This window comes from Lutra lutra, chromosome 1, assembly GCF_902655055.1.
Source record: "Lutra lutra chromosome 1, mLutLut1.2, whole genome shotgun sequence".
Lineage (NCBI taxonomy): Eukaryota > Metazoa > Chordata > Mammalia > Carnivora > Mustelidae > Lutra > Lutra lutra.
Window position 1 is genome coordinate 164,872,724 of NC_062278.1, and position 27,780 is coordinate 164,900,503.

The 27,780-nt window shown below is 48.7% G+C and overlaps 1 protein-coding gene across 1 annotated transcript in view; it reads left to right on the plus strand.

Annotated features, from left to right (window-relative positions):
- The window catches only part of EEFSEC (eukaryotic elongation factor, selenocysteine-tRNA specific), a 254,234-nt gene that overhangs the window by 108,525 nt on the left and 117,929 nt on the right, over positions 1-27,780 (plus strand). Inside the window, exons 3-4 of the mRNA XM_047743216.1 lie at positions 9,086-9,182; positions 11,546-11,710. Of these exons, the coding sequence (XP_047599172.1) occupies positions 9,086-9,182; positions 11,546-11,710 (262 nt within the window). The remainder of the gene's footprint in view (positions 1-9,085; positions 9,183-11,545; positions 11,711-27,780) is intronic.

Sequence of the window (27,780 nt, forward strand, 5' to 3'; positions counted from 1 at the left end):
CTCTTGCTCATGGATTGGAAGACTTAATACTGTTAACATGTCAGTTCTACCCCAAGCAATTTATAGATTGAACATAATCCCTATCAAAATCCCAATCACTTCTTTTTTTTTGCAAAAATAGAAAAACCCATACTGAAATTCATACAGAGTCTGAATGTTCCCCAAGTAGCTGAAACATTCTTGAAAAAGATGAACAAAATTGGGGAGTTTATACTTCATGATTTCAAATTTTACTACAAAGCTACAGTAATCAAAGCAGTATGGGCACTAGCATAGAGATGGACAAAAACAGCAATGGAATAGAATAGAGAGCCCAGAAATAAACCCTTGCATATATGTTCGGGTGAGTTTTGACAAGGGGGCCAAGACCATTCAGTGAGGGAAGGACAATCTTTCTACAAATGCTGCTGGGAAAACTGGATAGATAGCCACAAATAAAATAATGAGGACGGACATCATATCAAACATTAGCTCAAAGGGGATTGAAGAACTAAATGTAAGACCTAAAACTCTCAGAAGGAAATTTTTTAAATTTGTACATCAAAATTTATCAACAGAATAGAAAGGCAACCTACAGAGTGGAGAAAATATTTGTGAATCTATATATCTGAAAGTAAGAATATGTAGGTAGAACTGTCTCCTAAGAACAAAAACCAAGTGACCTGATTCAAAAATGGGAAAGATTTGAATAGACATTTTTCCAAAGAAGATGTGTGAATAGCCAATAAGTACATGAAAAAATGCTGCATCACCAGTCATTAGGGAAATGCAAATAAAAACTGTAATGAGATACCACCTCGTATCCATTTGGATGGCTGGGGTAAAAAAACAACAACAAAAAAAAGTATTGGCGAAATGGGGAGAATTGGAGCTTTTTTGCAGTATTAATGAGATGTAAAATGGTTCAGCTGACATGGATAATAGTATGGGGGTTCCTCAAAAAATTAAGAATAGTTATGTTAACTAAAGTGGAATTTAGATAAGAACTTATAAAATTTAAAAATAGAATTACCATGCAACAGTTCTGCTTCTGGGTATATATCCAAAGAATTGAAAGCAAGAGTCCCCAAGAGATATTTGTACGCTCATGTTCATAACAACATTATTCATGATAGCCAAAAGGTGGAAGCAGTCCAGGTGTCCATTGATGGATGAATGAATAAGCAAAGTGTGATACATACATAAGTACGTTCCCCATAGAATATTATTTACCCTTAAAAATTAAGGAAATTTTGATACATGTTACAACATAGATGAACCTCAAAGACATTCTGCTGAGTGAAATAAGGCAACAAGAAGGCAAGTATTGTATGATTCCATTTATGTGAGATAGTGTAGAGTAGTCAGAATCATAGAGCCAGAGTAGTGTTGCCAGGAGCTAAGAGACGGGGGAATGGGCAGTTGCTGTTTAATGGGTATGGAGTTTTTATAAGAAAAAAGAACTCTGGGGGCACCTGGGCGGCTCATTTGGTTAAACGTCCCACTCTTGATTTCAGCTCAGGTTATTATCTCAGGTTCATGAGATTGAGCCCTGCATCAAGCTCTGTACTCAGTAGGGAGCCTGCTTGAGATTCTCTCTCTCCCTCTGACCCCTGCTGTGCTCTCTCTCTCTCTCAAATAAATAAATCTTTAAAAAAAAAAAAAGAGCCCTGGAATTGGATGGTGATGATCACCGCACAACATTATGAATGTATTTTATACCTCTGAACTATACACTTACATATGGTTAAGACAGTAATTTTTTTATCATGTGTATTTTACCACTATAAAAATTTGGGGGGAAATGCATGGAGTTGTCTGAGAAAGTCAATTCTTTTTCAGTTATCTTTAAATCTCTTCTGTTGAATTCAGGAAACCGTCTGCGCCTAGTCCCACTATGTCTTCAGCAGTTCCCTAACTTTTTAACAAGGCTCAGAGCCTTCAGCAGGAAGTAGTATCTAACTAGGATTTAATCGCTTTCTTTTGCTTTCTCTGTGTTTATTTTTGTAGCTACAGTAGTAGATTTCTTGTCCTCTGTAGGGAACTGTAGTTGATAAATCAAAAGTTGCTTAAAGCAGAGAATTAGGAAAGATGACACAGTCAAACCTTACATAATATTTTAACTTCCAACACATGCATTAATAACATCAAGAATGTAAGTTGCTCCGGGGGAACTTACAAGGTTCTGAGCATCGTGCCTCCCCTTCCTCATGAGCACTACGCTGGGGGCAGTTAATCCAGGCTCGTCTAAGCCGTCTTGGCCATGTGAGTGGTTTTGCATTCCGAATTCAGGCTTGTCTCCTCTTCTTCTTGCTGTTTTGTTTGGGCATTTTGTTTGTGATTTCTGTGTCACCTATAATTTCAATTTTACACAAATTAGCCCTCCTAATTCGTATGTTATCATTAATTCTTTTGGTCTGAATTCAGTAAAGCAAGCTATATTCTGGATGTTCTTGGTCAGAACTTGTGTTTTTAAAAGCTCTAGGCTTTGTTGCTTTGCCAGTTTTAAAAAAGTCGTAATTTGCAAGTTCCATCTGCAAGACCTTAGGCAGCTGCGGTCATCATTTTGGCTTTTTTTCCTCTCCAGGTTCGGCATGCACATGTGTGCGTGTGTGCGTGTGTATGTGTGTGTTTGTGCATGATTGCTTCTCTTGATAGCATCTTACAAGTTAGAATAGTCCCACCAGTGTGTTAGACTTGTTCTCCAGTTGAGTTTCCTGGAGAAGGCCTCAGCAAATAGCTTTCGTTCTGTTATGTCGGAGCATCAGACAGCTTCTTGCAGCCAAGGCACTTGCTGCAGGAGCTAATGGCCTTATTACATCTGTCACTTGCTGGAAAATCTTCTACCCGGCCCATCTTTTCTTCCAGTTTGAGCCCACTGACTGGTGCTCTGAGTTCTTTTACATATAAACCATACCCAAATGCACTGTCTTACTATTTTGGTCTGCTTAATGGGAAGCACAGTGTGCTCAGCAGTGTGAGTGGAGAACTTTCCTGTGTTTGAACAACCTCCTCTGAAGTCTTTTTTTTTTTTTTAAGATTTATTTGTTTATTTATTTATTTGGAGAGAGAAAAAGAGTATGGAGAAGGGGAGAGGGAGAGAATCTCAAGCAGACTTCCTCCTGAGTGTGGAGCTGGACACGGCTCCATCTCATGACCCTGAGATCATGACCTGAGCACAAACCAGGAGTTGGAGGCTTACTGGACTGAGCCACCCAGGCGCCCCACCCCCTGAAGTCTTTTATGATTTTCTTATTCACATCTAATTTATCACCAGAGTTTAAAGAGATTTATCTGTGTTGCCTCTTTCTAGATAATTCAACTTAGTTCTCATAGAAATAGCTATTATGGGACTGTTTTAGGATACTAAATTGAATTAAAGTAACACAACTGGCATTAGCAAGTTTATGCCGTAACTGTTGTGCCTCCTGTTCAGCTTAAAAGTCAGCTGGTGAAGGCAAATACGTGGGGTGTCCTAGACTCTCAAGCATGGCTGTGAGCCTCACGCCGTCTGCTGGGCGTGGACGTTGAACATACACCAGGCTTTCTTTCTTTCTTTTTTAAAAGATTTTATCTATTTATTTGACAGAGAGAGAGAGATCACAAGTAGGCAGAGCAGCAGGCAGAGAGAGGGGGGAAAGCAGGCTTCCCGCTGAGCAGAGAGCCCAATCTGGGGCTCGATCCTAGGACCCTGAGATCATGACCTGAGCCAGAGGCAGAGAGGCTTAACCCACTGAGCCACCCAGGCGCCCCTACACCAGACTTTCTTTAGGCACAGGTTTTATGGAGCAGACGGAGTGGCTGTCCTTGCAGGGGCTGGTGATGGGAGGGTCTCTTCTGTACCTTTTCTTTGTGGCAAATGATACCAGTCTGCCTTTTAGATAATGCAAAATTATGTTTTTCAGTAAGTGGTTTTAAGTAAGAATGTAAATTGTTTTAAAAGAAAAGCCTTGAGAAATAATAGCTTACTTAGGTGGTGTACCATTTTGACAAAACTTGAGAAGAGGGTATGGGACCAGTGAGCTGTGTGAAGGTCACACTGAAATAGAGGCAGGAGGGAATGGAGCAGAGCAATCCAGCCCTGTCCTGGTGGGTGGGAGCACTGGGCTCCATCTTCTCTTCTTATGTTTCAAAGGAGCCGTGGTGACATCTGACACAGCAGCCATTCCCCGAGGAGGGAACCCTTTGGCTTTTGTGGAGGTCGTCCTGGGGATGTCCAGCATGGTGGGAAGGACGGAGCTCTGGAATAGAGCTCCTTAATTCTGCCCTTTAGAAGCCTTTTAACCTCTCTGTGCCTTAGTTTCCCCATCTCTAAAATGCCAGTTTTATCCCTCACATCATTACCATGAGGATCAAATGGGGTGATAGAAGCATTTAACTAAGTGCCATTCACATCATGTTCAACTAATGTTGTGGAAATGTTAACAATTGTTCTTCCTACCTCCAAGGCTTGTTTGAAGGATGCAGTAAATTTATGTCTTTATTTGAAAGTGATAGCAAACTATGAGAATATTGAATACTGTCATTATAGCTATCACCTTTCTTTCATTGGTTTGATAACTAAAATTACTAAAGGGCAAGGATATTGTTTATAGGACTGTTTATAGGACTTAAATATGTTATGTTGCCTGATCTTTGAAGATCAGCCACTTTCCAAATTCCCATGGATTCGAGAAGAGGCATACGACCCTGACTCTAACTCTCTTGATATTCTCAGGTGGGTGGTAAACCCAGAGTTGGTTTTAATCACAGCCCCCCACTCATTAGCTATGTGACCTGGAGCAAATGACAGACTCTAGCCAACTTAGGACTCCCTTCTGTAAACCCGGAGGAGCAGTAATAACAGCCACCTTGTGGGGTTGTTGAAATGAGGAGTGCAAGGCCCCTCAGCACAGGTGCTGGTACCATTGGCCCTTGACCTCGTCCCTTTCCCTCACTCCCACTGTGTTGGGACAGTGGACTGTCCCAGAATTTTTAGAGTCTGGAGAAGGTAAGGGTACACCTACTGGAGGAAGCAAAGACCAGAACGTAAAGTGGTGTGGAAGCATTCACTAAAAGCACACTTAGTAAATAAACAGATGGAAGATGTTCAACATTGTATGGCTTATTAAGGAAATACAAATTAAAATGAGGTATGTATAAAAAATAAGGAGCTTTTGGTGTACGTTTAGAGAAATAGACATTGCAGATAATCACTGTGTAAAAAAGGTAGCAAACCTTTCAAGGTATGTTCTTTTCTTTTTAATGGAGATAAAATTCACATACCGTAAAATTCACCCTTTTAATGTGTACAGAATTATGCCAGCATCACCACTATCTGATTTCAAAAACCCTGTACCCATTTAGCAGCTGTTTCTCTCAGCCCTGGGAACCACCAGTCTGTTTTATGTCTCTATGGATTTGCCTATTCTGGATATTTCATATAAATCACACAATAGGTGATCTCTTATGTCTGGCTTTTTCACTTATGGCGTTGATGGACATTTGGGCTGTTTCCAGCTTTTGGCTTTTGTGGATAGTGCTGTTGTAAACATACATGTACATGTATTTGTTTGAGTACCTATTTTCCATTCTTTGGATTTATACTCAGGAAATTTCTGGACCATATGGTAACTCTACATTCCTCTTCATTTTTGAAGCTTTTTTTTGCGGGCGGTGGGGGGGGCGCGCAGAAACAGAAGTCTTGGTTGACAACGACTACTACTACTACTACGACTTCTTCTTCTTTTAAATTCTCAGAACTTTGAATATGTCATCCCATTACCTTCTAGCTGCCATGGTTTCTTTTTTTCTTTTCTTTTTTTAACTTGTTCATTTATTCGTTTATTTAATAAATACCTATCAAGTATCTGCTATATGATAGGGTTTTTTTGCTTTTGTTTTTGTTTTGTTTTGTTTTTAGGTATTTGGTATTGGCTCCATGGTTTCTGAAGAGATCAGCTGTTACTCTACTTGAGAATGCCTTGTGCTAAACGAGCCACTTCTCTCTTGTTGCTTTCTCCTTGTCTTTGGCCATTGACAGTTTGATTATGATGTGCCTGGGTCACATCTCTGAGTTTTTCTTACTTGGAATTTGCTAAGCTTTTTAGATGTCCTTCAGAAACTTTGGAAGTTTTTGAAGCTTATTCGGATCATGCCGCCCTATCTTGTCTTTGTTTCTGGACATCTCAATATGCACCTGTTGATGTACTTGATGTTTCACATATCTTTGAGGTTGTGTTCGTTTCTCTTCTCTCATTTTTCTTGAATTTCCTTAGGTTACATAAACCAAATTGTTCTATTTTTAAGTTTGTTGATTCTTCTGCCTGCTCAAATCTGCTATTAAGCTCCTCTAGCAGATTTCTCATTTTAGTTATTGTATTTTTCAAATCCAAAATTTCTAATTTTTTTATAATTTCTTACTTTTTTGTTATTTCCTCTTTGGTGACACATTATATTCATTCTTTCCTTTAGCTCTTTAGACATGGTTTATTTCTCGAACAAATTTAAAATAGCTGATTTAAGACTTTTGTCTAGTAGGGATTTCTCAGGAACAATTTTTATTACACTCCAATTTTTTCTTGTGTATGGACTATACTTTTGTTTCTTTGTTGTATTCTTATTCCTTGTTGAAAACTGTACTTACACAAGAATATAGTGTGGCCATTCTGGCCATCGGATTCTCTTCTTTACCCGTACTTTCATAGTTTGTTGTTAATTTGGTTAGTATTACACAAATTACTTTTGTGAGGTAATTTTGAAAGTCATGTGTGACCACTGAAGTCTCTGCTCAGTTTAGTGGTCAGCTAATGATTAGAGCTTTTCTTAAATGCCTAGAATCTAAGTCTCCCAATCTTTGACAAGGATCTCTTTGTGCATATTGGGGCATGCTTTCAGTGCTCAGGCAGGCAGTTGGCAACTCTGCCTTGGCCTTCACTTCCTGTTTGCATCGAATCTCAAGGTCAGCCAGAGGTAAGAACTTAGGGCCTTCTCATGTCTTTCCTAACCATGTACCATGCTTTTGCCCATAAATAGCCTTCTAGTTTCCCAGGAAACCTCCAAACCTCTCATGGAAGGTTTTCCAAAGCTCCCATGGAAGCTCCTAGCTTTTCGTTCTAAGCTGTTTGGTCCACCGATTTACCCAAACTGTTATCCTCCCTCAGGCAGCAGTGGTATTAAACAATTGCCTCTGATTGTTTTCAACAAATGCCCTTAAGGAAAAATAAAGATAACTTTGCAAGTAGAGTCTTCCAAGAAGGAAGGAAAGGAAAAATAATGGCAATTCTCTATGAAAAGGGCTTTGATGGAACTCAGACCTATTCTGCCCCCTCAGTGGCTGTCAGGCTGCTGGCTTCCATTCTGATTGCAGATGCTGGTTATTAGGGCTGCTGCAGAGTTGGGGAAGAATGGATAGGAATAAGGCAAGTTAAAATGCCACAAAGCTCTTTTATTCTTACCAAGATTCAGCCATTTTTCTTGAATAAACATTCCACAGATTGCTGCAAACCTTTAGTTAATTTCTAGAGTTCTGAAATAGTTGCTTCTGATGATTTTTTGCCCATGTTCTTTATTTTACAGAGGAGAGTCTGATTGTCCTTAATCCACCATTTTGCTGATTTCTCAATGTATGTTGAGTCTTAGGCTTATACCCCATGAATTAATCCCAAAGCAAGGGAAGAAAAAGCCAGTCATGTCCACCATCATGTTTACCAGTGTTATTTGTGATAGTGAGAAATTCAAAATGTTCTAAATGAGTAACATTAGTGGGGAAAAGCATATATATTCTGGGTCACGCTGTAATGCAGCTGTATAAAAGAAAGAGGAGGCCTGGGCAGTAGGATTAAAACATGGAAGCTGTGACCCTTGGTTCTAGAGTCAGATGGGCTGGGTTAGAGTTTGGCTCTGAGATTATAATAAATGACTTGTAGCAAATTAATTCATCTCTCTAAGCCTCAATTTCTCATCTGTTAAATGGTGGCAGTTCTGTAACAGTGCTGAGAACTTTCACAGAAGGTGTCCAGGTGATATGCTTGGCTCAGCCATTCCTAGCACCTAGAGGATGAATATACAATGCATATTCCTGCCATCGTAGTGCCCTTTTTTCTAACCTTGGTTTTTCCATGCATTGCCAAGGGATCTTTTTTTATTTTGGTTATCGCATATGTGAAATTTCACATCCTTATAGTTTATTTGCCATTATATCACTGTTGTTGCTATCATTCAATAGAAAATTCTTTATAATACATGATAGAATTATGGGTTGTATATTTTCTCTTTTCCATTTTATTTTATTTTTTTAATCAATGGAAAAGATAAAAGTATACTTATAGTAAGAATCTCTTCTTAGGGCACTTGGGTGGCTCAGTTGGCTAAGTGACTGACTCGGTTTCAGCTCAGGTCATGATCTCAGGGTCCTGGAACCCCGGGATCCTGCATCTGGCTCCGTGATCAGTGGGGAGTCTGCTTGAGGATTCTCTCTCCCTCTGCCCCTCCTCTTGCTTGTGCTCTCTCAAAAAAATAAGTAAATCTCAAAAAAAAAAAAAAAAAAAGGAGGAGGAGCTCTTCAGGAGGGTCGGGGCAGGATTACCTGCCATTAGACGCTGGTATGATAGAAGTATGTTTTCCAGGTGCGTTTTCAGGGACTTGAATTTTTTTTCCCCCAAGATTTATTTATTTGATGGGGAGAGAGGGAGCACAATCAGGGGGAGCAGCAGGCAGAGGGAGAGGGATAAGTGGACTTCCCGCTAAGCAGAGAGCCCAATGTGGGGCTCGATCCCGGGATCCTGGGATCATGACCTGAGCTGAAGGCAGACACTTAAAAACTGAGCCACCCAAGTGCCCTTTCAGAGATTTTTTGATAAACCAGTATTTCCTGAGTCTCTGCAGGAGGCTGGGATGTACTTACTGGTCTTCTTCAAGGGGGTCTTTTATTCAGAGTCCTGGGGGCTAGGGTTCACTGCTGCCTCCTCAGAGTGGGTTGTGAAAGTGGAGGTTAAAACCTAGGAGCACCCTCTTAAATTTTATCATTCATCCTTAGGATTTCCCTGTGGGGCCTCCATTTCCTCATCTGCTGCTCATCTGTGCTGATGATCTCTGTAACTCGGCAGGGCTTGTTTTTCCATTTCAGGTTCCGAGGTGCACCGATTATACCCGTGGCGGCCAAGCCTGGGGGGCCAGAGGCCCCTGAAACGGAAGCTCCACAGGGCATCTCAGAGCTCATTGAGGTACTGTCAGCTTGAATCCAGGCTGGCCTGGGGCCCCAGCCCCACTCAGGCCCCTTGTGTCCTGCTAAGTGTGAAACGGAGAGAAGGGGGAGGCACCCCAGCAAGAAGACTCTGAGCTGTTCCTTTAAGTCCCACCACACCTCCCCCAGGCACCTACATACCTTAGCAGACCCTCCCTCACCCCCATCCTAGAGTGAAACCAGAATAGAAGCAGAGGCCTCACTCTCTAGCCCAAGGTCCTGCTGAGCTATCCACACCCTTATAAGTCCTTCAAAAGAACGTGTCAAACACCCCTACTCAGACAGAGCAGCTCCTGCCTCCTGGGGCTTTGGGCCCTGTCTTCCGTTCCAGGCCTTCAGACTGGGCCAGTGCCTCATTGTGTCCCACTGGCTGGTGGAGACGGGCCCAGCAGCAGAGCAGCGAGGCCCAGGGCCTTGTGGGCTCCCTGAAATAACGGCGCTTCTGAGGCACAGGCTTCCTCCAGGCTCAGTGGTGATAGGTACGGCCGGGAGCCCAGCCAGCACAGGGTGCCCAGGGCAGCCAGAAGACGGGGCAGGGGTGGGGGTGGGGTGATGCTGCTGTGAGGCCGTGACAATGGAGACCAGTGTCCCTCGCTGAGAAGGGTGGCATGGCGACTGTGGGCTGGATCCTCGGCCCACCACCTGCTCTTTGTGTGGCTCTAAGCATGTGACCTGCTCTCTCTCACCTAGCACATGACCTGCTCTCTCTCACCTCTGTCCTCTCAGTTGTAAAGTCAGGAAAAGAGCACTAGCTGTGGAGTTGGCGTGCAGGTTAGATGAGGTTAGTAGGTGTCCTGTGCTCAGAACGGTGCCGTATCAGAGTTTGCTCTGATAGTGATCTTTACATGCCTTTCACAAGGACCATGAACTTTCACAGTGGTGCTGGGAGGCTAACATTGTTTATCCCCATTTTACCAAGGAGGCGTCTGAGGTCCAGAGAAGTTAAGTAACTTGCCCAAGGTCTCACAGCAAGTGTGGTGGAGCTGGCATTCAGCCCCAGATCAGTTGCTGGGTGTCTTTGGGGTCCCCTGACACCTGGACCCACAGAGCTGAGAACAGATGAAATCGTGTGCACTGCGACTGATTCTGTGATTACACGGTGCTGCTCTGACCGACTTAGTAGAACAGGCCTTTCTTGGCTGAGGCTTTTGCTACTTTTTCCTCTCCTTCTGAGAGCTCTTGATCAAGGAGCCTTGGACAGTTGTTTTTACTAAAGCAAAATTCACAAACACTGCTATGGAAGATGTTTGTGTATTCCTTTAAGAAGCCTCTGCATAAATCCCAGGCCAAGCCTGTTTTGAAACTGTAGTTTTTTTCCCAGAAGAATTGTTATCACAAGGCTGAGAGTTTGGAACATTCACTGCCAAATACTTTTTGACAGCTTCTTTCCGAACGAAATCTGAAAGCCTCAATAAAAGGAATAATGTGGTCTTTATTTTCATTTGTTTATTGGGAATTAGCTCTGACATCTAAGAGCACATAGTCCGCATGAGGAAAATGGGCTGGCTGTGGTGGAAGCGCGTGGAAGGAGAAGGAGCAGCAGCCCCAGACTGAGAGGGCAACACTGGCCCTTGGCAGACATCAGGTGGTCCCCCATCTCTGCCTCGGCCTGGAGCTGTGGCCTCCCCCCTCCTGCCCTGCCCAGGTGGCAGCCCTGCTCACCCGGGTCATTTGGTTGCTTGTCTTTCTCTCAGGCACCATGCCAGCTGCTGGAGATCCTTGGAAGGACTCATGGCCCTAGGAGAGAGACAAATAAACAAAAGCTCACAACAGTGTGTTAACGGGTGATGGGGGCGGGGAGCACAGCCGTACAGAAGGGGCAGAAAAACCTTCCCAGAGGCGGTGTCTCTCCGGAGAAGGGGAGGCAAAGCTGGCTGGGGAGCTTCCAGGGCCTGCCAGTGGCTGGTTCCTGCTGTGAGAGGCCACGTGGTGGGGGATGAGGCCTCCACGGTACCTAGGGGCTAGCCAATGACACATCTTAAATCCTGCAGGCTCAGAAGGCTGGGAAGGCATGTGAGGTCAGATGGATGTGCCTCAGGCTGTCCTGCAGCGGGCTGCCGCTGCTGCTGAAGTGCAGAGGAGGGTCCCGAGGCCGGCCTTTTGGGAGCCTGTTGGTTATCCCAACGAGAGCAGAGAGGAGGTTTCTCCAGATGCCCTTGTCCTTCGTACCCAGAGGAGCCAAGGGCACGATGAAAGTCTGGAGTGCCACCAGGGACCCGTCCACTTCCGAGCGGGGCCAGCTTACCCAAGGACTACCCTCACCCTCAGCCCTGCTCTGCCCCACCCTGTTCAGCTCCCCTCCCTGGCAGCACATGGCACCAGCACTCGACGTCTCTTTTCTAGCTCCTGACGTCGCAGATTTCCATCCCGAGAAGAGACCCCTCAGGGCCGCTGCTCATGTCTGTGGACCACTGTTTCTCCATCAAAGGCCAAGGCACTGTGATGACAGGGACCATCCTCTCAGGCTCCATCAGCCTTGGTGACAGTGTGGAGATTCCTGCCCTCAAGGTCAGTCTTACCTTGTCCTTCCTTTTCATTTGTCTCTCTAGTGGCGAGCAAGAGGGTCGGCCCCTTTGCCTCTCCAGTGGCTGAGCTACTGGGCCAGGTCCCCAGGGCTGGCCCTCTGGCTCTGCTCTGCTCCATCTTCTCTCCTACCTTTCCTGAATTCTAGAACCACCACTCTCCCTAGTTCTCATAACAATACCCACATGGGGAGGCCTGTGACATGCCATGGTGAGCCTGCCAAGTAGGTGTTCTTTGTAGATGAAGTGGAAGCTCTAGAAGGTGTTGTGGGCTCAGGATCACGTGATCAACAAGTGAGGGCACAAGGTGTGCGCCTGCCCTTTCTACAAGCTCCGTACGGCAAGCTGGCAAGTATGCGCGGACTTCTCTCTGGGTTCTTTTTGCCTCGCCACAGCAGTTTCAAATTAAACATAGTTACAGTCTTGTGTCGCTCAGACTCCTACATTCTGGAGTCTATCCAGAAGAGTTTTATACTCGTAGTGACCACTGGTAGATACCATGTTATCCCCTGGAAGACCTGTGGGCAGCTGCGTGTCTCCCTGTTGCCTCCGCCTCTGGCAACTACCAGCCTGGCTCTGATCTCAGTGCTGTTCAATGGCCTTGATGGTTCCCATCTGTAGTGGGCTTTTCTTGTGGTTTTAGTTTACTGGAGAAGAAGCACTTAGAGCCTCCTTGACCACCCTTCTCTTCAGGGGGAATAAAGGGTGGGGAACAAGGGCTAGTTAGAGCCAGGCAGATCCTATGAAGACATCTGGGGTCCAGGGTGGTTGTCTAGTTCTCAAAGGAACCTGGAGTGCAGGGACATGGAGGCGTGAACTTGGCCCTCTATACTGCGCCAGGGACAGCACCAACTGCTGGATGCACTCACAGCCCTGGGTCAGTGGATTCAGTTTGCCTGCTAACTGGGAGTTCCCCCTGGAGGGCTGTCTTGAGACAGATTCTAAGGTTGTCTGGCTTACTAGATGTATTAGAGTCCTCCTCAAAAACAGAGTGTGTGTGTGTATGCATGTGTGTGTGTGTATATGTGGGTATATTTTAAGGAATTGGCTCACGTGATTATGAGGCCCAGCAGGTCTGAAATCCACTGGATAGACCAACAAGATAGAGACCCAGGGAAGTAGTTCAAATCTGAAGGCTATTGGCTGGCAGAATTTCTTCCTCTTCCAAGGAGGTCAGTCTTCCTGTTCAGGCCTTTAACTGATTGGATGGAGTCCACCCACATTATGGAGGGTTAATCTGCTTTCCTCAGAGTTTACTCCTCTTAATGTTAATTTCATCCAAAAAATAGCCTCACAGAAATATCCAGAATAATGCTCGACCAAACATGTACATACAGTGGCTTAGCCTAGTTGACACATAAAATACCCCACCACCCTGTGGGGGAGAACCACAATGACAGTGGCTGCCCTGAAGAAGGGGAGGCCAAGGGGCACCCATACCTTGTGTTGGCCATTCCTGGTCTAGGGTAGCCTGGGAGGATGTAGGAAAGGGGCATTTCATGGCTGAGAGGAATGACCAGGGCTTCCCCAGGTAAAGGAGACCTCAGGTTTAAATCACCCCACTCTACTCATTTTATGGTGGTGTGGCTGTTGCTTCCTTCTGCAGGGCTGGAGTTATTCGGGAAGAGTCTCCTGACCAGGGAAGACCAACCTCAAGAAAAGCTTCCCAGATAGCCCTGAGACTGGCCAGGTTCCAGGGCTCCCTGGGGTGGCAGCAGGAGCTGAGGGACAATGACCCTGCCCTTCAGAGTCCCAGGGCTTCCCCTGACATAGGCCCCGAGTTCTAGGGTCATAATCCCCTCCTCTGCTGGCTCTCATTGATCCTCCTCTGAAGACCGTTAGTCCTGGATAAACACACCACTTAAATAATCAAATCCGTGTTGTGCCAGGGACTAAAAGTGTAAATCTTAAAAAAAATAAAGCACAAAATTATGAAAATAAACCAAACTTATATTTAACAAAGTTAAGATTACTGTAGTGCTGTGTGTTAATTCTTAGCTGGAACAGAGAATGAATCAAATGTAAATTTCTTTGCCTTCTGGGTGTTCCCTGAGGCAGATGCTGAGGAGCCACCCTTGTCCAGTGTCCCTTCTGCGCTGGGAGGAGACATGTTTGCAGCCTGGGAGAGCAGCCAGGAACAGGAAGGTGGTGTCAGGAGAGGTTGCCGTGGGACATAGACTTGGAAGCACAGTACCTGAGGGACTGGTGTTGGATGATAAGATCAGTGGCCACTATGCTGGACCAAAGCATGGGATGAGGGAGGGCCGAGGCAGAAAGAAGCAGCCACATTAACCTGACAGGAATGTTTGAGTGGCGACATGTTCTGAGGTCTTTGGCCACTCTTTTCATCCTTATGAAGATGGAACTTGTCTATTAGGGTCCCATTACTGATATGTAGTCCTAGGGCACATGGAAGGTGCTTGGCAAGTATGAATTTAATTCTCCTCTTGCTTCTGTTCACCCGTTTCCCCTAGCCTACCTTTTAACTCTCAAATGCTGTGCTATTCTCTAATTTACTGGTCAGGGAAAGCATGACTTATAAGTAGCAAACTTGAATATGTGAATATTTCCAGTCAAAGTGAAGAAAGTGTAGCCTGGTTTCTCCTTTGCTGCTTCAAGTAAAATGTGAGAGGAAAGGAGGGAACTGAAGGTGGAACTGTTAGCAAAAAGATACCTGCACTTGACAATTTGGGAGATTCTCGGCCTTTCCAGATTCCAAACGGTGCTAAAAGTAGGGAATGCACTTTGAAAAAGCATGCTCTGGAGCAGGGCCTTCAGTGAAGCTGGACAGCCTCTGCTGTGGAGAATAGGGATGTGACTTGTGGATCCATTCAGACATCTTAGCAGAAGCCAGGACTAGAGATGGGCTTCTCCAGGAAGGATCTGTGGAGAACTCTCTTTTTTATTGGTGGGGATCCCCTTGACATACATGAGAGACCCACGAGGTTTTTGAGAATGTTGTATCCAGCAAAAACACTGCCAGCCTGGACTGAAAGAGACAGACCTGACGAAATATTAAAAAAAAAAAAAAAAGGCAGTTGGACTTCTGGTATTCTAATTGTAGGAAATAAACTGATAGAATTACTCAGCTCTAACTCATGTTCTCTTTCAAGAAAAAGGAAGAATGACTCCAGGGCCAGAGCCGTGGACACAAAGGCAGAAGCCAGAGAGGGGAGCCCAAAGGCCAGGGCCGGGGAAGCCTGTGGGCCCAGAGCGTGGAGGACCAAGCCACAGAGGGTCATTTTCAGTCCAGGAAGGCTAACAGAAGTTGCTCTGTTGGATTTCAAATTTGCTTGGGTCCAGTGATCTCTGTGTTCCCTTCATTTTTCCCCCTGTACCTATATTCTATTATATTTTGTGATTTTTAAAAATTATTTTTTAATTAACATATAATGTATTATTTGCTTCATGGGTACAGGTCTGTGAATCATCAGTCTTACACAATTCACAGCACTCACCATAGCCCATACCCTCCCCAATGTCCATCACCCAGCCACCCTATCCCTCCCCCACAACCACCCAGCAACCCTCAGTTTGTTTCCTGAGATTAAGAGTCTCTTATGGTTAGTCTCCCTCTCCCATCCCATCTTGTTTCATTTTTTCCATCCCTACCCTCCATGACCCCCCCACCCTGTCTCTCAAATTCTCATATCAGAGAGATTATATGATAATTGTCTTTCTCTGACTTATTTCACTTAGCATAATACCCTCTAGCTCTGCCTATATTTTAAAGCAAAAAGTCTGTCTTTTAGTTTCACACATCCACAGATAGAGAGGCATTTGGCCCCAGGATGGGTCATATCTGTGCCTGATTAGGTGGGTTTGATGATATTTTTGAGCTGATGATATTTAGATGAGATTTTAGACTTAGAGTATGCTATAACAGGGGTGAGAAATTGGCGATGTTGGGGGAAAGTATTTTGCACATGGGATGGATGTGAATGAAGGTTTGGGGACTCGAGGATGGACTGTAGTGGGTAGAATTGTGGCCTACAAAAGCTGTGTTCCCCTAGATGCTCAGAAATGACCTTCTTTGGACTATGAGTCTTTGTAGATGTAATTAAGGTAACAGAGGGGACCAACCCCGCTGACATGTGGATTTTGGACTTCTGGCCATCAGGACTGCGAGAGAACACATTTCTGTTGTTTCACGCTACCAGCTTTGGTCATTGGTTTAGGGCAGCCCTAGGAAATGAACATGGATTTTGGATGGAAAGGACTGAAGTCAGAACACACCTCACGTCCTTTGCAGTTGTGGGCAGGTCTCGTCACTCCTCTGAGCTTTGACTTGGTCGCGGGGGACGACCGGGGTGCTGTGGGGGGTGACACAAGGTGTACACACACGGGTGGTACAGGTTAGTGGTGGAGTCAGGACTGCTGCGTACAGATGGCCAGCTCTGTTCCTTCCTTCCTTTCCTGTAACTCCCCCGCAGCAGGTGAGAAAACCTAGGCCCAGGTCTGTTAAGCAACCAGACAGCAGAGCCAGCATCTGAAGTCATTCCTCTGGCTCCAAAGACCCGGCTGTATCTACTATATCCACTGCCCCTGGGGCCCCAAAGAGACGCCAGGGCCGGTGGCATTTCCTCTCTGGGGCCAGACCCTCCCACCTCCAGAGCAGCTTCGTAGGTGAGCCTGGCGCCCCACTGAGGCCTCTCCTGGGCCACAGAGCCTATAAAAACACATTTCAGAAGCTCCTGAGGTCCAGAGCTCCTGACCTCCTCTTGCCCCCACTTTCCAGTAACTATAATTGGTGGCCGGTGCCTTTCGGGCACTGGGGACATTGCAGGGTGGGGGCTTTAAACTAGATGGCCCTCCTCCCCAAACCTGGTGACATCCCCGTCAGATTTCACTAATCAACTTGGACACATCTGACCGCTTGAACTCCCTCAGAGGCAGGGCACAGCCATTCCAAATAAACAGTCACATTCCCCTCCTGGCCAGGGCTGGCCCGCCGGAGCCAGTCAGACCCTGGCCCCTGTCTCTGCTGCCTGCGTCCATTCCCAGCTGGGGCCCATTAGCCGATAGAGGGAATGTTGGGGGAATGGGAGTGGAGGAGAAAAACCAAATCCCACTTAGATCCCCAAATGGCGTGAACACCAGACATCCCAAAATTCGCCAGCCTCTTTCTCAGGCTTTTGGTTCTCCCGATCCCTCAGCCCGCGAAATCCGTTTGGTCACATCTGATCTGGGGATTTCAGGCTAGTGATGTTTCCAATAGCAATTGGCTACCGGGGTTGACATGTCCGAAACTCTCAGAGCCACAGACCGCAGGGGAAGAGAAAGACAGTTCTGGGAGTTGAGAGGCAAATGCTCGGCTTCTCTGTATCTCACTAATTTATCCCAAACTGAAGTCTCACCTTGGTCCAGGGCCTCTGGAAGAGGGGCTCTGTGGTGTGCTGACAGTAGGGATGGCAGGCAGGAGGTGCCTGGCGCCATGGAGGTAACTCTGGTAACTCTTGTCTACTATATCGTTGCCATTCAGGATTCCTTTCCTGTGGAATGTCTCTTGTGGGGTACAGTTGCAGTAAATGGCAGGACAGCTCCCAGGTTATAAGGAAACTGTTCTTTTCAGGGCTGCTGAGTGCGTTCTTGAAATGAAAATACACTTCACAGCCCACACTGTCCACCGTGAGTCCATGTTCATTTTCCAATGATGGTAACAAACATCTAAATAGATACCTATTTACTTGGCAGAACTGTTTGAGAAAAGTTCAGAATTCGACAGCATATTCCTCCAAATCAGGTCCATATTCAGACTTTTTTTTTCTTTATAAAAACCTCCAGAAAGGGAAAAAAAAATTCTTAAGTACCACTAGGCCTTGTTACTCTTACCTTTGCCTCCACCCTTGGGCACTGATCACAGGAGAGAGAAAGCTATGACGTCTGAAAAGATGTATTTTCTCACCCCAGCAAGCCCATGGCTGTACCTCTGCCTTCCCTTACTGCTTTCCCCAACTCCTAGCAACCCTCCTTCCCTTATCCTTGTTTTTCACCTGGAAGCCTTGGTGGTGGGCCATGCCCCTAACCTGGAGCACGTGACCTCTTTCCTCATGAATCCCTTCATGCCTTCCTTGGATAGTTAGCTGCTCCCTCGCATGGGTGCTCTGGGTCCGCATTTAGGCGCTTCCTGGCACTATGTCTGTCTCTGTGTCTGTTTCTGCCTGTGTCTCCTGCCATACTCATCTCCTGGAGGGCAGAGGCTGGGTCTTCTCTGTCTCTGTGCCCTTTGCGCTCATCCTAGGGCTAGGCCCAGAGGAGACCCCAGAAACTGTTTGATGCACAAAACAGTAGGGAAAACCCGATAAGGCAAATGAAACTCTTTGTTTTGTAGCAGAATTTTGATTCCAAGTAGATAGTGAACGACCAGAGGACTGGGTTTGGAGCAGCTGCTCCCCCTGCCTCATGGGTCTAGATGGAGAAACCTGGAGCCGGGCAGCTGGCAGCTTCCTGCTCTGGCTGTCTTCTCTTCGAGGCTTGCATCTTGATGCTTCCCTGGTGAGCAGTGCCAGAGATACTTCTGGGTCCCAGCGTCGGCATTTTCTGGGAATATATACCAGGAGCCCAGGGCTACAGACCTGGATTCCTGAGCCACCTGTGCAGATCAGCTGTCAAGACTGAGCTCCCTCTGCTTTTATGTCTTTTATCAAAAATGTAAAGCCTGGTCTTCATCCTTCCTCATTTCCTGTTTCAGAAGATCTATAAGGAAGGAAGGCTTTCTCTGAATTCGCTGTTTTCACGGTAGTTGGCTTTGGTGTGGAAACTCCTGGGAGTTCATTCTCTGGACCTGGAAGTCACATGTGCCAGGGGTGTGGAGCTGACGAAGCAGAGGGGGATAGAGAAGGAGAGAGGGGAGTGAAGGAAATGAGGAGCGTTTTGGAAAAGCCAGTGCAAGGAGGGCAGAGGCAGGCGTTGATCAGGAGGTACCTATGATCCGATCCCCTTTCACTTGGTGTCCTGCCTCAGGAGGATCTCTGTCATCAAGTCCTTGCCCTCCACCCAGTCCCACTGGGACTGTGACCCTCCCTGGCTCAGGTGCCCGCCCCCACCCACTGATGGAAGGACAGACAGCAAGGGCTTTGCAGAGCCATGCTGTGTCCTACTTCTCCGCTGGTGGGGCCCTCATCTCCGGGATGAGATCTGAAGTGCCCTGTGTGGCAGAGAGCCAACTGTAGTCTCACCGTTGTCACCTCCAGCCCCAGTTGCTTTCTGGTTTTTTTGCCGCCTCCCCTACCCAAAGCACCAGTTTGTTCTCTGTATTTATTTATTTTTCCTAAGAATTTCTTAAGAATTTTTTTTTTATTATTATTTGAGAGAGAAGCAGACTTCCCGCTGAGCAGGAAGCCCGATGCAGGACTCCATCCCAGGACCCTGGGATCACGACCCGAACCGAAGGCAGACGCTTAACCAACTGAGCCGCCCTGACAGCCCTTTCATGAGTCTACTTCTTGTTGCGTGTTTGTTTGTTCATTCATTTCTTAGAGTCCACACATGAGTGACATCAAGGTATTTGCCTTTCTGGGTATGACCTCACCTCTCTCACTCCAACCTCAGTTTCTCATCCTAGAGCCACACCAGATCTCTCATGCTTGTCATGTCTTTGGCAGGGCTCTGGTGGCAAGTGATGGAAATATACAACCCACACACTCCTGGTGGGACAGGAAAGGGGCAGGCTGGCTTCCTTACTGAGAAGCTGGGTGGGGCTGATGCCTCCCTCCAGACTTGTTCTATGTGGACCACTCTCCCAGGCCTTGTCCCCAAGTCCGTTCTACCCAAGTGCAGCCCCTCCCTTGCCAGTGACGGGTGACCCAGATCTGGACAGTGAGATGTGAAGGGAGATTTCTGGGGGAAGGGGGGGTTCTCCTGCAGGGAGGGTTGTGACATTTGAACCCTCCAGGAGGAGTGCCACAATCTGACTGGGAGGGCTGGATTCCACATCCACCCCTGGAGCGGGGGTGGGGGCTCCTGGGAAGAATGGGCCCCCAAGGAAGTTGGGGTAATGATGCTAGGAAGTAAGCATCAAGGAGGCAAAGCTGAGGAACTTGGTGTTCGTTCTTACCTCCTGCTGCCTCGACAGCCCGCTTCTGGTCACAGAGGGGCTGAGCTGGAGTCCCTCCCCCTCACTCACTCCTGGGGCAGTTACATCACCTCCTGGGGCCCGTTTTTTTGTGAGCTACTCATGAAGATTCAAGGACAGTCCCATACTGTGCTTGTAACAGGGCCTGCATACGGGGATAGCTGTCTTTATTATTATCACATGCCACTCTGAATCTTGTCTTTCCCCCATTCACTGTGCCTTTTTATGTAGCCCCCAGAGCTCAGTACTCAGGGGTTGGATGACCTAAGGTCAGCATACCCTGCCTCTGCTCGCCGCCCCCCCCAACCCTAAACACCACAGCTCTGCGAGACCTTTGCCTCTGCCCCACGTTCCTTCTGGCTTGGGGATCAGAATCACCATCTACAGCCAAGTTGTAATATCCTGTTGTCTCCCTAACGAGGCCCTGAGGAGGAAGGACAGGCGACAGTCGAGGACAGAGATTGATCTCAGAGCAGGCGGGGAGCTCAGGAAGGTTTCTCTGTGTAGGTGCTGTTGTCAGAGACGTGTGCCCAGCATCCTAAAGACGTAGCAGGCTGGAGGAGGCTGCCTCGTTCAGAGACTCTGTCCAGCTGGTCCTCACCCCTCAGTCACAAGTGACTCATGTGCCATTCTACATCAGCCCTTGGAGAAGACTGCAACTTCCACTCCCAGAAGCCCTGTCTCTCTTTTGTTCGTGTGTGTGTGTGTGTGTGTGTGTGTGTGTGTGTCTTCCTTTATATTCTGAGAGTGGTTTTCGTCATGCCGATGTGTCCCTCTCCAGAGAGGGTGCTGACACTGGCCACCCACACCGGGGCCTGATTGCTCGGATGCTGGTGGCTGGATGAGGAAGGCTGGCGCGTCCGGCCTCACTGGGGTCCAGCTTCTCTTAGTTTAGCCTCAGATGGTTTCTGGAAGTATGAGTTCCGAAACCCAGCACGCTATTGGGCCAGCATGGGGAAGGAGCGCGAGAGCAGGTTGTGGCTGTAGGATTGTTTGTTGGCTATCATGGAGTGGGACTGTGTCCCAGGCTCAGATGTAAACCCTTTTTATGTATTCTTCCTGTGCTTCCAGCAGCTCTGTGGGAGGTGCTGTTGTCCTCTGTTTTATAGGGCATGCAACGGAGACACAAAGATGTAAAAATCTTGTATAAGCTGGGGCGCCTGGGTGGCTCTGTTGAGTAAGCATTTGTCTTCGGCTTGGGTTGTGATCCCAGGATCCTGGGATTGAACCTCACATTGGGCTCGGAGCCTGCTTCTCCTTCTGCCCCATGCTTGCTCTCTCTCTCTCTCTCTCAAATAAATAAATAAAATCTTAAAAGTCTTCTATAAGCCAATCAGTGGAGGACTCTGGAGTGAAAGAAACTCTGTCAGCCAGCATCTAAGATGTATGCCCACCCCAGCTCTCTGGGCAGGCATGAGGAGGCCACTGAACCCCATAACCCTGTCTCTCTCACATCAAATGAAGTCACTGTGGTGATGAACCAGGGACCCTTGGAGAAGAAGATCCCGGAGCCAGGACCCTCAGATCATGACCCTGAGCTGAGGGCAGACGCTTCATCGACTGAGCCACCCCAGCGCCCCCAGCTTATAGATGTTTACGTCTTTGTGTCTCTAGCCTGTGCCCTCTAATTTGGAGGCCAGCTTTAATAAAGATTTTATTTATTTATTTGACAGACAGAGATCACAAGTAGGCAGAGAGGAGGAAGCAGGCTCCCTGCTGAGCAGAGAGCCTGATGTGGGGCTCGATCCCAGGACCCTGGGATCATGACCCAAGCCGAAGGCAGAGGCTTTAACCCACTGAGCCACCCGGGTGCCCCTGGAGGCCAGCTTTAGAGGCACTGCTTCATTCTGCCTGACCTTGTTCCTGGCTCCACGGGACCCTCCATTAGGGAGCTGGAAGTGCTGGGGCCGTCCTGAGGGCGGTTGTGCAGGTGGAGGGCACAGCTAGCTTCCAGGACCTGGAAGGTCCTAAACCTGTGACAGCGGCTGTGTCTGATCCCGAGCAGCCTCAGCATTCCCCACAGTCCTCTGCAGAGAGGATGCTGGCGCTCTTATGCCTCAGTTGGAGCAAGGGAGAAATGGCTGCTACAGCCCCAGTGCTGTCCTCTGCAGAAAGGGTGACAGCCTGTGGCGGCTGTGCAACCCCACTCCAGCTTCGCTCTGCCCCCCTACAGAGGCAGGTCCCCTCGGTAAAGCTGCCAACTCATCTGGTTATACCTGATGTATGTTTCAAGTCTTGTGGTCAGGACCTTGAGGGCAGGTAGAGCCCCAATTGGGCCTGGGCTGACCTGCAGCCCTCCTAGCCCTTCTTGGGGATTCTGGTGCCTGAGGCCACATAGAAAACCCTGGCCCCATCTGACCAGCTGCTTCCCCTGATGGCAGGACTGAGCACTGGCCCTCTGAAGCTTCCTGCTAACTAGCATTCTTGTTAGGCTAGATGTACATCTTGGGATCCAGCCTTCTCTCCGGCCCACCTAGAAGCCTGAATGCGGGCACCCCCACCGCCTGGCTGTGCCCTGGCCTTCACAGCTGAGGGCAGTATGGCGGGGAAGTGAGGAGCAGGGTGCGGAGCACCACTCTGCCTTGGTTTATGTCCCGCACACCAGCTCTATGACCACATGAAAGCTACTTCAGCTCTGTGCTTCAGTTTCCCCCTCTGTAAGGTGTGGGGATAATGTTACCTTCGGCGGGGAGTTAGCGTGAGGATTAAACGGGTTCCATAGTGTCTTTCCAAGTGCCTAGGTTCCAAGGTGTGCTTGGTAATCATCGCCTGTTGTTAGCACTGCAGGAAGCCTCAAGGCCCTCGTGCCCTGGCTGGTGCCCTCCAGGTGGAACCTTGGTGATCAGATGGCACCTGCTGGTGGCCAGGTGGGGAGCAGACCCAGAAGGGGTAGCTGTGGGGTAGGAGGGGAGTGTGGCCGGCTTACAGACCTCTCCTGAGGAAAGTGTGGGTCCCAGCCCACAGTGGCCTCACAAGACCCACAGAGCAGCTGTGGCACACTGCTGTCCCCTGCAAGTCGTTGTGTGAAAACTCCTCCATTGTATAAAAGCTTCTGAGTAAAATTAAATCCATTTATTGTTTCAGGGAAGAGACTGTGATTCAATTAGAACACTCACGAGTGCTGTGTTGTGGCCTAGGCACCGTGCCAGGCAGTCCCTGCCCACACGCCAGCCAGGAGACCAGGGTCTGGGGTCCTGGGTATGAACGCTCAGTTCTGTGACCATGGGCAGGGCATTCCCCCCTCTCCTGCCAGGCCACCTTCTCGAAGTAAGAATCTTCCTCATACAGCCATAATTGCTCCTGAGGGCCTCAGGCAGCTGATTTCCCAGTGCTATTGGCCCCACCACAGTCAGGTGAGCACCACGGGGAAGTGCTCACTCGGCCAGGGTTGCTGGCATAGGTTCTGGAACGAGGGTACGTAGATGAATGCGGGCTTACCAAGACTTCGGGGGTGCTGTGGTTCCCTCCTTGACTGAGGGCTATAGCCAGTGTGACGTGCAGACATGTCCCTGAGGGCGGTGGAAAATGTGAGCTGGCAGCAAGACTGAGAAGGCAAGACCTAGAACACTGGGGGCCCAAAGGGGCTTCCTCTGTCAGGAAGTGGGCACCCAGCCAGACTTAGAGCACCAGCTGGAAGCGGTCTTGCTGCAGAAAACGCTCAGTCAGCAGACAGTTGACTAGTGCTAGGCCGTGCCCAGTGCAAACATGGGTGCCACCTGACCCACAGAGGAGTGTTTGATCTTCAGCCTCAGGTCCACTGCCTTCTCTCTCCTAGGAAGCAAATTCTGGTTCCCGCAGAAAGTGTGGCCATGCAGACCCTGTTTGACCACGGAGACTGTGCCCCCATGAAGCTAGCCCTGCCTAAACTGCCTGCCCTCAGTGCCGCTGGCCCACCTCCTGTGAGGTCAGGTGCTGAAAGCTAGCAAAGCCCGGGCTGACCCTTGGGGAACCTGCTCAGGGGGTGGGTGGCATCAGGGTGGTGGGTGGGCAGGTGGCTGTCCCCTCATGTGAGAAGGGTGCCGAGTGAGAATGGTTTCTAGAACATGGAGCAAACAGTCCAGGAGAGCTTCTAGCCCTGCTTCCCTGATAGGGTGTGTTGAAGCTGAGCCTCAAGGGACAGGGCTTTGCCAGGCCATTCCAAGCAAAAGAGTAGCACGTGGTGAAGCCCAGAGATGAGAGCATGCCTGGTACATCTGAGGGAAACATGACGTTCATTGTGGCAGAGTCTGGGAAGAGGAATGCCCAGCACGTGGTTTTGGTGATCTTCAGAAGATCACCAGAGCTGGGCTTTGGGCCTAAGGAGGGTGTTCCAAAGGCCACATCTCGAAGAGGAGGCTGTGACAGAGTCGTTTCCTGTGGTAATGTCCCATGTGTCTCCAGAGTATGCCTTGTCCTGTTGGGGAGGCACTACGACACCTAGAAAGTGAGCTTGAGAGAGGTCATCTGGGTGTTCTGGTGCCCTGCTCCTCTGCTCTGGGGCCTGTGCTCTGGCTCGTCTCGGGCCCCTTCTTGCCCTCCACATACTCCTGGTTTGGGACCTCAGGCTTGGTCCCAGGCCCTTGCTCAGTGGTTGGAATAAATCCCTCACATAGCCTCTGCTCCTGGCCTTCCTCCCCTTGACAGGAGTTCAGGGCCTGGCAGGGGTCTAATCCATTATTTCTCACACTCAGTTGGGGTGAGGGTGGGCCATTCAGAATCGCTGAGGATGCTTGTTAGAAAATCTTGTCATCTCCCTCCCCACCACCACGGGAACCAGGGAATGAATGTTTGCGCTGATCACCTGAGGTTATTCTTATTATTAGGCAGTTTGGGAAAACTGTGGGCCAGGGTTTGGGCTCTGGAGTTGGACAGACCTGGCTCACGTCCCTGATTTGCCTCCTCATCTATACAGGGAGGAGGTGTGGGTTATAGTGCCTGCTTTCTAGGGTCGCTGTGGTAAGTAGGAGATAAAGACCTCACATAGAGTGGCCAGCATGTTCATTCAGCCCTTCTATTCAGTACCTACTGTGTGCCAGGTGTAAGGCTAGGTCATAGGAATAGAGTGTGGATAAGGCAGGTCACATTTCTGTTCACACAGAATTTACCTTCTAACAGTAGGGGGTATGGGCACATAAATGGCCTGTTAGACCTTATGGTGAAGAGGTTGAGAACAACAGGGGTTGGGGGCAGGGCACAGCTGCTGTGAGGGAGAGGAGGGAGGAAGGGAGGGGAGAAGATGGAGAGATCATCGAGGGCCTTGGAGGCCATGGCCAGGGTTTGGATTTGACTGTGAACAAAGAGTTTACCAGGCTTCCTTTGCTCTTGGTGGAAGGAAGCAGGGCCAGGCTGGCCAGGGCACCTGTCCCTGCCCCCTGCCAGCCTCTCTGACTTGGCACCTCAGGGAAAGACAGGGCAACCTGCAGCCCATGGTGAGCATTATGCTGAGCCCCTAACCATGCTGGCAGTCTTCTGGGACCCTTTCATTTTTATTTTTCTTGTTAAAGGAAAGTTGAGTGTTTCCTGAATGTGCGTAAAGCCAATGCACCACTTAAATTGAATATTTATAATTCCTTTCTTTTAAAAAACAAAACAATAATAAAAATACCATAAACAGTTGCTTTAATTGTTCACAGGCCTCAACTTGTAATAATCGTGGGGAAAGGGCAAGTGAGATGTCTTATTAAAATAAAGGCACTTGTCTGCTTTTGTTTGAAGTTTTGCTAAAATGCTTTATTATAACATGTTCATATTTAAAAATAAATTCTACCCATTCAGAGATTTTTTTTCTTTCTTTTTTTTTTTTTTTTTTTGTCTTTCCAAAAGTATTTAAATGAGATGATTCTGGGTGGGTAATTCGGAGAGTCAGTGCCAGCCTTCGTGGGACGGAGCAGACTGTGGCACAGCTATGGCCCCTGCCCCCTGTCAGACCGCATGGCCACCTCCTTGGCTGCCTGTTAGTGACCAGTGTCTGTGAAGACATAAGGGCGGGTAGAGATGAGGATGAGTCCCCGGTCTGTAGCACTGCCTCTGCCAGCCCCATTCCCAGCGTGTACTCCTTCCCGACACACTCACACATGGGTCATGCGTGCCCTTCGGGGTCTTCGCAGGACACAGTAGAGAGAGCTCTCTGAGGGCAGAGAGCAGAAGACCCCACCTAGGCTGAAGGTCAGAGCAAACTTCCAGGATCTGAAGGAGGAGGAGCACTGCTCGAGGAGAAGAGCGGAGGCGTGGGCATACAGAGTGTCCCAGGTGGCAGGAACAGCAAGGGTAAAGCCATCTCCTGTGGTGGGAGACCACTCAGTGAATTGGAAGGCCTGCAAAAAAGATATTTCCGCTGGAGCTCAGAAAACAGAGCCCAGGAACAAAAGGTGCTGTAGGGGTGGGGGAACAGACCCCGCAGGCTCTAGAGATGGTAGTGTCTTCAGTAATGCAGACAGTTTTGAAGGGTGGACTGTGTACGCGTCCTCTGTGTACACACGTGTTTATTGTGTGTTGGAGAGACAGCCAGCATGGAGGGTGGCTTCCAGGGGCCCAAGAGGCCCCGTCAGGAGCCTGTTGTAGTGGTACAAGCCAACTGAGGTCACCTGGGCCAACTTGGTGGCAGTACAGCAGGTTCTAAGGTGGAATCCACGAGACTGGGCAGTGGAGTAGCTGTGGGGTAGGCGGAGGGGAGAGGCCTGTCCAAGACATCTCCCAGACCTCTGGCTGCAGCGGCAGGCTGGGCAGTGATGCCGTTACTGACCGGGGAGCCCTGGAAGGTCTGGGGGCAAGGGTGGAGGCGGAGATGGGAGTGTGGGCTGGGCTTTACTAAGTTTGAGGTGTTTGGGGGCCTCCAGTTGGAGCAGTGGTCTAGGAAGCACACTGCTACCCGGGGCCCCAGCTCAGAGAAGTTTGGGAGCAGACATGAGTTCGTGAGCGGTTGGTGTACCCGACCTTTGCGGCTGGGGCCTCTGGTGAAGAAAGATAAGAGAAGTTAAAAAGCAAGCTTTCGCTGTTTCTTCTAAGGTTTTATTTCTGATGCTTAAATGCTCCCAACCCTGCTCTTGTTCTCGGCTTGGGAGCCTTCCGGGTTCTGAAAGGTGAGGGGTCTGAGTAGCTGAGGCTTTGGCATTTGGGGACAGAAGGGAGGGTATTTGTGGGGACAGTTGCCTTTTATCAGATCACAGACACCAGGGCCAGCCTCCAGAGGAGCTGCCCCCGGTCCCCCGCAACCTGTGCCAGCCCAGTGTGCAAAGCACCCCGCAGTAGGGAGGGCCACACCATGCCCCCCCCAGCCTCCAAGATGCTGCCGCCGCGAAACAAACGGGGTGACTGGGCGGAAGGTCAGGAGTTTAAGAGCTTGTTTTATTCAAGACGGGGTAAGAGACAGGCGGGGAGCGCGCGGGTTTTATATGTGGATCCTGGTATTTTCTTTTGAGTCGGGGCGGAGAGTGGTTGGGGCAGGGAGGGAAGGCAGCCCGCCAGAGGGAACGTTGCCAAGCAGAGCGCCGCTAATGCGAACCAGAAGGCAGCAGCCCATCTCCTGGCCGGGCTTAATGCAGTCCTTGCCGGCAGGCGGTCGGGCAGGCAGGAAGGCAGCCTGGGCAGTGGGCTGCTTAACCCTTTGGCTGCTGGGCCGCCGGTAGGCTCCCCACCTCAGCGCATGGACGTTGGCGCCCTGTGATTCTCGGTCCAGCATGTTATAAGATGTTGAGTGACATTGCTGGCCTCTTCCCAGCAGATGACAGTCGTACCTCCTCCTCCAGCATTGACCCAAAGTGTCTCCAGACATGCTCCATGTCCCCTGGCCCTGGTCTGCACCCCTTAGGGGGTCGTCCCTGAATGCGCCACTTCCTTCTGTGGGGGCACTGATCCTGGCGAGTGTGTGGGGGACATTTTCGCAGGAAAGAAGTGGCCACAGGGTCCCAGGGGAGGTGGGTCTTGCCCAGGCTTGCATGGCTAGTAGGCACTGGGATGCAAACTCCTGTATTCCCGGGGTGGAGAGCTGGTCGTGTACCCCCTCT